This window comes from Notamacropus eugenii, chromosome 4, assembly GCF_028372415.1.
Source record: "Notamacropus eugenii isolate mMacEug1 chromosome 4, mMacEug1.pri_v2, whole genome shotgun sequence".
Lineage (NCBI taxonomy): Eukaryota > Metazoa > Chordata > Mammalia > Diprotodontia > Macropodidae > Notamacropus > Notamacropus eugenii.
The window spans coordinates 454,842,463-454,854,669 of record NC_092875.1 but is presented as its reverse complement, the minus strand read 5'-3'; the positions used below and the strand labels follow the sequence as shown (position 1 = coordinate 454,854,669).

The window sequence follows — 12,207 nt, the reverse complement described above, 5'->3', positions numbered from 1 at the left end:
GTATTTATACGTTTCTCTGTATCATTATATCCATTATTTCTTCTAGCGTAGTAGTAGCATTCTATTACAATTATGTATGATCATTTTTTAAGCCATTCTCCAATGTTTCTAAGCTTTTGCCATCACAAAAAGTGCTACTACAAATATTTTGGTGCACATGGGGATTTTCTTCTCATCAGTGGCTTCTTTGGGGTATAAGCCCAGCACTACAATCTCTGGGTCAAAGGGTATGGATAATTGAGCATAATTTCTGCTTTCCTAAGTTATTGTATCAATTCACAGCACCACCAATAATACAGCACTGGGCCATCTCTCTACAACCTTTCCAATAGCCTCAAATATATTGTAATAGAATAGATTTTCATGTTCATGAAACTCATATTGACTCACAAGGCTCTCTTTAATATATTTGTAGATATAGGCATCAAATCTTTGCTAGTTGTGAATAAATTTTATTTTTGAAAACAGCCAGTTAATACACAATGGAAATTGTCAATTAAATGTTAGTGATTAATTCCAGTAATCCTATTTTGGATCAAAAATGAAGCGTGATAAAAGTACAAAGAAGAATAGATAAGACTTCTTCCTTATCCATTCCATCTGAGAGAAGTGAAAACCAGGTTAAATGAATAGGAAGAATTCAGAACAAAATGGTCTCTGAAGATTCAATTCACTTAAATTTTACAAACTCTTATTAAGTATAAGCTATATGCAAAACATGGGGGTCTCTATGAAGGATAGAAAGATTTATTTCAATTGTATTCAATTTATTGAAACAAATGTTTACTAAGGACCAATTATCTTTAAAATATTAAGCCAGTACAATTCTTTTAAATCCTGCCCTCATGGAGCTTACATTCTCCTGCAAAATAAGACATATAAAAAGCTAAGTAAGTAGACAAAATTTGAGGAGAGAAAGGTGACTAATCATCAGGGAAAGAGATAAGTATCAAGAAAACCTTCTCATGAGAGGCAGCACCTAAAATGAACCTTAAAGCAGGGACTCTTAACCTGAGATCAGCGGACTTGTGTGTATGTGTAAAGAAAGACATATACATATGCACATATGAACATACATAGGATGTGTGCATATGCATGTGTGTGTTTGTGAGTGTGTCTATGACAACCATTTTGATGTAACTGGTTTCCTTTACAATCTTGTGTATTTTATTTTAGGTGTTTAAAAGACATTATTCTGAGAAGGGGGTCTGGTCTGCAGGCTGCTGCCGTCTGCCCAAGGGGTCCATGATGGCACAGACAAGAACAGCTAAGAGCACTTGCCTTATAGGAAGTTAAGGATTCTAATATTGATGTGTGTGTTTGTGCTTCATTGCTGAAGAAGACCAGGCCATCAGAGACATGAGGACATGACTTGTACTTGACTTTGTCTTGAGTGAGGGAGGGCTGTGCAGGTCACCAGCCTCAATTTTCCTCCAGAGTCATCTGAATCCAGTGGCCAGATATTCATCAGGATGACTAGAGATGACCCAGGACGAGGCAATTGGGGTTAAGTGACTTGGCCAAGGTCACACAGTTAGTGAGGTGAAATTTGCACTCAGGTCCTCCTGACCTCTATCCACTGCACCATAAGCTCAGTGGGATAAGACACAGCTTGTGCAAAGGTTCAGAAGTGCTAAGAGGTATTCTCAGTTGCAGGCACAATTCCAGTAGGGGATAAAACCACAGTAATCACATTAGTCCCTAATATCAGGAAGAAGGGCCAGCAGAGCTGGAGAATGAATGTGAGCTCAACCAATCACAGAAGTTAAAGGGAAACAAGACTTCGCCCTCGGAACTACATTTCCCACAATGCCCCGGACCCGTTCGCAGCGCCGCATTTCCGACTTTTGTCCGCCTCTTCCTTCCCCGCACATCCCATCATCCTCCTTGAGCTGTCGCCCGCCCAGGAAGGAGAAAGGTCAGTAGGGAGAGGGGACTCGGTAGCCATCTCTTCCTCCTCCGTTGCGGCCTCCTCTGCGGTCGTCGCGGAGCCCTCGGCAGCGCCATGTTGGGGCAGAGCTTGCGTAGGTTCTCCACCTCCTTGGTCCGCAGGAGCCATTATGAAGAGGGCCCGGGGAAGGTAAGTGCGTCCGGGGGCCGGGCAGGGGCAGGCTGGGGCAGGCTGGGGCAGACGGGCCGACCTTCCAGCGGAGGCCGGGACTGAGGGGAAAGCGGGGGGCCCAGCACGGCCTAGGGTCCCGCCGCAGGCAGAGCTCCGTGGCCGCGCATGGAGCCTCAGGGTGGACCCGGACCGGACGCCCTCCGGAAGGGCACCCGGGCCTTCCCTCCATACGGGGATGCCGAGGCCCGTGGTGAAGGTCATTGATTCACGTGCCTGCGAAGCCGGGCCCCTGTGCTCAGGGCCCCGTCAGCCTCCCCTGGGGTGTTATTTAAGTCAAGGCGCCGGACAGGGATGATTGTATTTGGAACCGGAAGGCCTGGGGGCCGCCTCCAACCTGCGTGACCTTGGACAAGTAACCGGTGGTGTTAGCCTTAGCTCCCTCCTCTGTTCAGTGAGCGGTTGGAGCAATCGATCCGAATCGGCCTTTGGAGGAAGATCTCTGCCCCTCCAAAGCCTTCATCCTCCTTCTGAATGGCCTTGTGTGGAAGGAGGGGCCTGGTGGCTCAGAGCAGAAAAAGAGGCTAGCTGATAAAAAATGGCCGGTCTGCGATGCGGCCAAGCCCCTCTTTTCATTGGCCTGATGTCCTGTCCGGTGGCACATGTGATGAGAACCGTACGTACGGTATGAGGAACGATGATGCTGTAAACGCTTTCTGATGTGCCGCGTGGTCACCAGCACCGTGCATTTGGGATCCCCTGCCCAGAGCGGTGTCCTGGGCCCTGGGGGTGCGTATGAGAAACAAGCATAGGCGCATGGGGACCTTGGTGTGGAAGGACGCAGGTAACTGGAAGCAGCTCAGCCAGATACCCTGTTCTTAATTAAGATTCCCTTTATAAATGTTTTAAAATTTAAATTATTATTTAATTTATATATATAATTATATAATTATAATTTAATTTGAATTAAAATTTATTTCCCCTTGGCCTTACTGTAATAGCATTAAACTTTATAGTAATGAAGTAATGACTTTGAAACTGTGACACTGCTTCAATCCAATGTTCCTTTCAGCAAAGAACCTTGCCACTAATCTGGAATTAGGTAAAATCTAGTCTTTCCCTCCACCCCCGTTTCATATTCATTTCAAGGATAGAAGATGTGCCCTCATGCTTATGACCTAGTAAATTCTTCATTTCAGTTCACTTAGATAACTCTTCCATGATAGTGGAGAGGACACAGCCTACAGCTTTATTGTTTTCTTGATTTGTTCCCCCACCCCACACTGAAATTCAGACTTACTGATAATTATTGCCTGCCTCCAAGTTATGAGTAATTATTTTTTTTAAATCAACTTTTTTACCAAAGTTTATAGAACAAATAGAGTAGTACTGCTGAGGGAATATTTCATAAAGGAGTGATCAGGTAGCACTTCCATTTCTTTCCCCAGTTCTCTTTTAAGATCTTTCTGGCAGTTATTGACTTTTCACCAGTATCTACTATGATTTTATCATTATCCATTATGTTGTTTACAAAGAAAACAAAATTTCTTTTTGTTAGAGATCGTTTAGTCTAAGATTGTCCTCAACCCAAACTGTAAATTTCTTCTTAATAGTCCTGACAGAATAAACCTTCATTCAGATATCTCTTGACATGGAAAATGTGAGCTTAATTAAGTCAGCTCATTCTGTTTTTTGGAAGGTTCTAAGTGAGTAAGTGCTTTCTTATAATGACCTGGGGTTTATCTCCCTATAATTTTCAGTGGTTATTGAGTACTATACATGCATCTATGTTTTAATAAAACAGTTCCTTTGCAGGTTTAACACAAAGTGAGTAAGTTAGGATCTCATAATATATTGTAGAAACTTGTAAAATTTTTAAAGATTGGTTTAATTTTATTTGTAAACCTAAAGTATAGAAGCACTGATTTTTGTCAGGAGGTTAGAAGATGTCTGGTTTTCCAGAGCTAAGGCCCAGCAAGCAGGCTGTGCCCTGAGCTTGGTGTAGCAACAATCCTTTGCATTCACTCCCTGGATGATCTTGGCCACAGCAAAATCCCAGAATGGCTTCGGGTCATGAAGCCCTTGTCACATTGTTGCTGTTACCCTTCATTTTCAGGGCTGTAGCTCACTGTGTAGCCTTAGGTATAAGTATTGAGATCTCCCCACACTAAACCAGAGCCCTCTCGTTAGGTGCGTTGCTCTAGCACTTGTGTCCTGCCTTGTAAGCCCTTTCTCTCATTTCAGAATTAAACTTCAGTTTAATTCCTGACTCATCCTGGTTCTAGCCTGCTTTGTTTTCTTCCAGCTACCTACAGATTAGAGACTGGTTCTGCTCTGGTTGACATTTCCAGCTTCCAATCTTGGGTTTTTTTTTTCCATTCTCATTGAAATGTAGTTTTGATTCTAGAAATCTCTTGCTTTAAAAACTTCTGTTGTCTACCATGTGAAGTCAGATACCATAGCCTGATATTTAAATCTTTTGACTATGACCCTTTATAGTCTTTTTAATCTTAACTGCTACTGTTCCGTTATAGAAAACCTTTGATTCCACCAAATATGTCTGCCCCCTCAATACACACCTTGGGCCTTCCCTAACTCCCTTGTTTGTCCAAACTGCCTTCGTGAAATCTTACCACTATTGTTTTTGTCTCCCCTTTCACATCAAAAATGTAATCTAGCCATTAAGGCCCTTCTCTGATATCATCTCCATAAAACCTGTAATCACTAGTGATTTTTCTTTCCTCTGACTTCCTGTAGCACTGTGTACTGCTCATGACACTACTGTGACATATAATATTTTTGCAAATCTTTTCTCCAAGTGTAGTCTATATGTTCCTAAAAGATAAAGATAATCTCTTGTGATAAAAAAAAATACATTTGCACAGACATGCAAAATTTTCTTTATTCTGTAGAGAATTTACTTTTTATCTATACATTTTTTATACAGAGATTTTTTTTTTTCCGTTAACTCTGCCCTTTAAAGAGCTCGCAGTAGAGATATATTTGTGCTTTTGTTATACTGAAACTCAAGAAAGGAAGTATTCATTTAGGAGTTAATCTTATTTCCCCTCAATTCACTGATTACTAATTACTATGTTACTATCAACATTCATTCATTACTGTTACTCTTTTCTTCAAAGAACCTGCCCTTTTCAGTGGAAAACAAATGGAAGTTGTTGGCAAAGATGACTCTGTTCTTTGGATCTGGATTTGCTGCACCTTTCTTTATAGTAAGACATCAGCTGCTTAAGAAATAAGATTCTCCTATACAGCAATCGGTAAGTACATTTATTTGACCTTCTGTAAAGGAAATATTTGCATCATTCTTTTGCTTTCCCCTTAGAATAAACTTTTCTTTAAAAATCTGTGATTTCATAAATGGGATGATTCCCACCACATTAATATTTATTTAAGACAATCCTTTATAATTATGACCAAAAAATTGCTCCACCTCTCCAACTCAGTTCAACTCTTTAAATTTAGCTAGACTTCTCAGAAATGTCCGATTTGCCATTGGGTCTTTCTAGTTTTCTGCCATTTTCAGATAATCTTCATGTGAATCCTACCATCTTCTCAAATTATTATTATATTGGTCCTTTCTCTGTTAAACTTCTTGGAAGGGCTCAGTCTTGAACCTATATTTTCTGCCTTCATTTGCACATGAGCTCCTTATTTTTCAGCTCTTTGTGATCTGTCTTATTAGCCCTTTTGTTTTTCTAAAACTTCTTTCCCAGCCTATTAGGGGTGCAGCAGGATACAGGGTAAATAGTGTAGCATTTGGAATCAAGACCTGAATTCAAATCCTGGTTGTGCCACTTAATAACCATGTAAGTGCCTAATGTGTACGTGATACTGTATTAGTCTTTAGGTCTGTAAAGATACTACATAGAAAAAATGCTCTTCCCTCAAGAGCTTATATTTTACTGAGAAGTAACCACGTGTACACAGATACAGATTTATTGTAGGTCTGGGAGGGAAGCAGATTGAACCTTAAGAAGACTGAGAGGCAGAGGGGTTGGAGTGTTACGTAGACATGAAGAAACCCTTTGTTCTAATTAATGCACAGTGATAAGAAATAGTATGTTGAGTCTCAGAAATGGCTGATAGTCAACTTTTTCTGAAATTTAGAGTGTGTGGCGGGTAGCAGTAAGGCAAAATGAAGCTAAATTATGGGGCTATGCCTTACATGCTGAATTGGAAAGGTTGTCTTCTTTTAGAAGCAGCAGGAAGCCACTGAAGACTCTTGAACAGAAGGGTAGTATATGGTCACAGGAAGATTTGTTCTTTCTGAAGGATAAATTGGAAAGGTGAGAAACTGAAAAGGAAGCTCTATTAAGAAGCCAACTACAGTGGTAGTAAGATGGAGATGATAAGGACCTGAATTAGCATACTTAATATGGTTCTTCATTGTGCTCAGGGAAGACTGCCTTTGTGGAATTTAAGAAAAGCCCTCATGGAAGTAGTACTAATTTTTAACATCTCTGGATTTTAAGGTTTGCAAAGTCGTTTTCAAATAATTCATTTGATCCTCACAACAGCCCTGGTAGGTGGGTTACTGTTTTAAAGATGAGTTTACGTGATTTTGCCCAGGGTCACAGTTAAGAAGTATCTCTGACCAGAAGCTTTGTGGGTACAGGTCTTCATGGCTGAGGTCCAGTACACTTATCCACTGCATCACCTAGTTGATTACATACTTATTTCTGATGAGAATTTTCCCCCATGAAGGCTCCTTGCAAGAAGCTTTAGTTAGCCCCAGGAAGGACTATGAAGTGTGGAGGTAGATATTGATCATATTAGTGAATTCATGCTCAAAAATTGGAAGGAACTCTCAGTGCTTATCTAAAGATATATAGATAGAGAGATAGATACATATAGATATAGATAGATATATGTACACACACACACACACACACACACACACACACATACACATACATACATACATACATACATATATATATCCCTCCCCTTAGTTGAATAGAAATTAGGTTTATTGGTACATGTGATGTGGCAATTCAGTATGAATAAAACCATGATACTGTAAACGCTTTCTGATGTACCGGTCATAACTGAATGAGCTTATACAGTAGATGATTCTAGAAACTGGGTCTCTAAGTTGTATATTGGTGTTTTTTTAGCTAATAGACTAGAACCTATCAATATAGTTCATGGAACTTGAGGTTTAAAAATTCAGGACCCCATTGTTCTGTGAAATGAACAGATATTTAGATATTTGCACGCATGATTAATTGAGGTTCTGTGCTTTCTTCCTTCTCAGGCTTCAAGAACAACCACTTACACAAGTAGTTCCGAAGAATGGAGTAAGCAATCTGTTGACCAGAGTGTATGTCTTTGTAAATAAACCTGTTCAATGAACCTTTTGGAGTTATCTCTTTATTGAATGTGCTGGGTCGTATTTTCATTCATTTGACCATTTTGCTGTCAGTCATATCTAAAATAGTGTCTGTTTTAGACTGTATTCACTTGTTAAATAATTGTCACTGCCAAGGTGGGTGACTTGGGCTCGAAACTCAGGAACAGCGTTATTCATGCAGAGTTATGACTGACTCTCCTCTGACCTTTTTGTTTTACATGAATGAAGACATTATCACTTATCTTTTCTGAGCTTTTAACCAAATTTTATAGCAGAATTTCTACATATGTGAACAACTGATAATCTGTGCCAGTGACCAGATCAAAAAGTGCTTAAACAGCAATTACTTCTTTTGATTACTTTGTGTATGTATTTCTTTTTCTTCTGCAGATGCTGAAGTCCTCCATTTAAAAACCTTTGGTATTCTTATTTTGCATATAAGACAAAATTTCAGTTTCCTTGCTTTTTGATATCTCCGTAATCTAATAATCTCATCCTTCCTTTTTAAGTTAAGTAACTACTAACTCTTTACTGCTAAACAACTACTAAACTCTTTACTAACCTATGTCTCAAGATAAACTTATATTTTCACCATTTCCCCTGCACACAACCAGATATTATATTCACTTTTTCTGATCTTTTGATATTTTCTGCAACTGAAACCATTCAGCAAGTAATTATTTAAACTCCTCCCATGTACTGTAATAGGTACTAGGGTTTCACAGTTTTTGAATCTCTGCTGTCAAGGAACTTACATTCCATCAGGAGGGAGACTGTGTCCATTTACAAGTTTGTACAAAAAACGTACAAAATCTAAAATAATTTATAGGAAGGAATCAGGAAAGATTTCAAGGTGAAGTTTGAGTTGAGACTTGAAGGATTTGAGTGGAGCTGAGCATGCATTCCAGTTGTGAAAAGATACAAAGGGGATAGGAAAAGTGAGAGGAGCAACAAGGTGTGTAATTCAGCATAAAGTAGAGCAATATATAAGGCAGTCTGTAAAGGGCTAGATACGGGAATTTGTATGCAACCATAAGAAGGATTTGCTGGAGTTTAATGATTAGTGGAATGTCATGGCCAGCCAGAACCATACTTTAGGGAAATCGTTTTGGAATGTCCTCCCTGTTAATCTGTCTGAAACCTTTATAGCATAAAAAGAAATTCATGTGTTTGCATGGAGAATGAAATTAATATACCATTTCCAGAAACATGCTGACTATAATGCTTTAGATGGTTTTCTAAAGTACAAGTCCCCAATATTTATGTAGCTCTTCAATTTAAAAATTCCTTCCTCAAAACTAGCCTGGGTAGTTGGTAGTATGGACACCCCCTTCAAGAGGAAAAAAAAAACAAGTTGAAAGATTTGTCAAACATCTGATTAGTAGCTGTCAGAGTTAGGATGGGAGCAAATCTGATTACTCAGGGCTGTATTTCCTGATTTGCACCTAGGACCTAGAGGTTTTTTGTTTGTTTGTTTTTTGTTTTTTAATAATATGCCTCTTAGTTCCCCCTTTGGTTTACCTGGATAAAGAATTTTCTAACAGCAGGATCTGCTACAATGATTAATATGTGTTGAGAATGGCTCATCTCACAACTATGGAAATTGGCAAGTCTCAAAGTCCTGGGCCTGAAAACAAGCAAAAAACATTAAAAATATTTTGCACTGCTATTGTTTCCACTACTATTGCTTGATGTCTTCATATGTAACATCACTATGACAGTAGCATGTGGGGAAGGACCTGTGCATGTTTTAATATACTTTTAGTTGTTTCCTCTTTTATATTGCTATATGCTGTTAAATAGAATTGGAAGGTATATATAATCTCCAAGCTGAAAGGAACCTCAGAGGCAAATATCCATGATGCAGTGGAAAGAATTACAGTAAGAGGAACTGAGTCAAGTCCTTAGGTCACGTATTTGTGACTTAGAGGAAAGCTCTTAAAATCTCTGGACTTCTGTTATCACAACTATAAAATGAAGAGATTGGACTCAACCACAAGAGTCTCTTCCAGCTCTAAATGTATGACCCTGTAAGGTCATCTATTTTAGTGATCACACATGAGCAGTAATCACCTTCTATACTTTACACACAAGGCATTTAAGTACTTATCCTGGTGTTAGTGTGTCACACCTTTCCAAGTGCTAAGATAAATACTTTTAATTTGAACTCACAGAGATCCTTATAACATAATTATGGAGAAAATAAATTACGCCATTGAAAGTGCGTCTCAGGAGAATTGCAGAGGGAAAAAAATTCACATTTTCTATTTTGGATATGGAAATAAGTATGTGCTTATCATCTGCAAGCATATTATTTACACGTCAATTAAATTCATCCTTCCTACAAATGGTTTAATTATACTGCTGTTAAGGGCTAGAAAATTATAGCTATGCTGGTTTTCTGATAGTGATTCACAGATATCAAGCTAAATTACAGGTGAAGGAAAAACAACCATCTCACATAATCAAGCTACAGTAATATACACAATCCATAAAACAAATATAGGTATTGTTTTTTGTTTGTTTTTTTTTACCACACTTCACTTAGAAGACAGTTAATTTGAGAGAAAGAAGAGTTATTTTCATTCTTAAAAACAATTTATTTTTCAGTTCTCAACATTCACTTCCATAAGAATTTGAATTCAAAATTTTCTTCCCATCTTCCCCAACTCCACCCCAGGACAGCATGCACCCCATCCACCCCTTCCTCTAGTCTCTCCTCCCTTCTATTCTCCTTCCATCCTCCTCCTCTCTATTTTCCTGTAGGGCAAAATAGATTTCTGTACCCCATTGCCTGTACATGTTATTTTCCAGCTGTATGTTAAAACAATTTTTAACATTCCCTATTAAAGATTTGAGTTCCACATTCTCTCCTTCCCTCACTACCCACCCTCGTTGAGAAAACAAGCAATTAAATAAAGGTCGTACATGTGTAGCCATGAAAAACTTACATAATAGTTATGTTGCAGAAGACTAACCACATTTCCCTGTGTCCTATCCTGCCCTCCATTTATTCCAGTCTCTCCCTTGACATGTCCTCCCACAATAATGTTGGCTTCTGATTGTCCCTTTCCCCAATTTGCTGTCCCTTTTATTATCTTCTCTCCTCATCCCCTTCCTCTGCCTTACTGCAGGGTAAAATAGATTTCCATATCCAGTTGAGTGTGTGTTATTCCCTCCTTAAGCCAGATTTCATGAGAGTAAGGTTCACTTATTTCCTTTCATCTCCCCCTCTTCCCCTCCATTGTAAAAGCTCTTTTCTTGCCTCTTTTATGTGAAATGATTTGTTATGTTCTACCTCTCCTTTTCTCTTACTCCTAGTACATTCCTCTCAAGTAAATATTATTTTTTAGGTATTCTCTGTTCATATTCCAGTTACCATGTGCCCTCTGTTTATGTACATACATACACACACATATATACATGCATACACCCATGTACACATATATAATATGTACATACACATGCACACCTATATATATTCCCTCTAACTCCCCCAATACTGAAAATGTTCTCATGAGTTACAAGTAACATCTTTCCATGTAGGAATATAAACATTTCAACGTTAATGAGTTCCTTAAGATTTCTGTTTTCTCTTTACCTTTTCATGTTTCTCTTGATTCTTGTACTTGAAAATCAAATTTGCTATTCACCTCTGGTATTGTCAACAAAAATGCTTGGAAGTCCTCTATTGCATTGAAATTCCATCTTTTTCCCTGAAGTGTTATACCCAGTTTTGCTGGGTATGTGATTCATGGTTTTAATCCTATCTCCTTTGACCTCTGGAATTTGATATTCTAAGCCTTCCAATCCCTTAGCGTAGAAGCTGCTAAATCTTGTGTTATCCTGATTGTATTTCCACAATGCTTAAATTGTTTCTTTCTGGATGCTTGTAATATTTTCTCCTTGACCTGGGATCTTTGGAATTTGGCTACAATGTTCCTAGTTTTCCTTTGGGAATCTCAGGAGGTGATCAGTAGATTCTTTCCATTTCTATTTTACCATCTGGTTCTAGAATATCAGGACAGTTTTCCTTGATAATTTCTTTCAAGATGATGTCTAGGCTCTTATTTTGATCATGGTTTTCAGGTAGACCAGTAATTTGTAAATTATCTTCCTGTATCTATTTTCCAGGTCAGTTGTTTTCCCAATGAGATATTTCATCTTGTCTTCTATTTTTTATTTCTTTTGGTTTTGTTTCATAATTTCATGGTTTCTCATAAAGTCATTAGCTTCCATCTGCTCCAATCTATTAAAGAATATTTTCTTCAGTGAGCTTTTGAACCTCCTTTTCCATTTGTCGAATTCTGCTTTTTAAAACATTTTTCTCATTGGCTCTTTGGACCTCTTTTGCCATTTGGGTTAGTCTTTTTTAAAAGTGTTATTGTCTTCAGCATTTTGGGGGTCTCCTTTTGCAAGCTGTTGACTCCATTTTCATGATTTTCTTCCATCACTCTCATTTATCTTCCCAATTTTTCCTCCACCTCTCTTACTTGATTTTCAAAATCCTTTTTGAGCTCTTCCATGGCTTGAGACCATTGCATATTTTTTTTTTTTGGAGGCTTTGAATGTAGAAGCCTTGACTTTGATATTTTCCTCTGATTGTATGCTTTATTCTTCTTCAGTCAAAAGGATGGAAGAAAATATCTTTTCACCAAGAAAGTAACCTTCTACAGTCTTATTTTTCCCCTGTTTTGGGGCATTTTTCCAGACAGTTACTTGACTTTTAAGGCCTTTGTCAAGTGGAGGGTATGCTACCCCAGGCTTCAGAGGT

General features: G+C 38.6%; 1 protein-coding gene and 2 non-coding genes across 3 annotated transcripts; all 3 read left to right on the top strand.

The window, feature by feature from the left end:
• Positions 1 to 1,894: 1,894 nt before the first annotated feature.
• On the top strand, positions 1,895 to 7,435 carry COX7C (cytochrome c oxidase subunit 7C). The gene is made up of 3 exons (XM_072606204.1): positions 1,895 to 2,080; positions 5,200 to 5,336; positions 7,336 to 7,435. The coding sequence occupies exons 1-2, from the start codon at positions 2,006 to 2,008 to the stop codon at positions 5,314 to 5,316; spliced, it is 192 nt and encodes a 63-aa protein (XP_072462305.1). The 5' UTR covers positions 1,895 to 2,005; the 3' UTR covers positions 5,317 to 5,336; positions 7,336 to 7,435.
• LOC140502911 (small nucleolar RNA Z39) lies at positions 2,718 to 2,783 on the top strand. The gene has a single exon (XR_011966634.1). It is a non-coding gene; the product is annotated as a small nucleolar RNA Z39 (small nucleolar RNA).
• LOC140502910 (small nucleolar RNA Z39) lies at positions 7,056 to 7,118 on the top strand. Its single transcript, XR_011966633.1, has one exon. It is a non-coding gene; the product is annotated as a small nucleolar RNA Z39 (small nucleolar RNA).
• Positions 7,436 to 12,207: the final 4,772 nt, after the last annotated feature.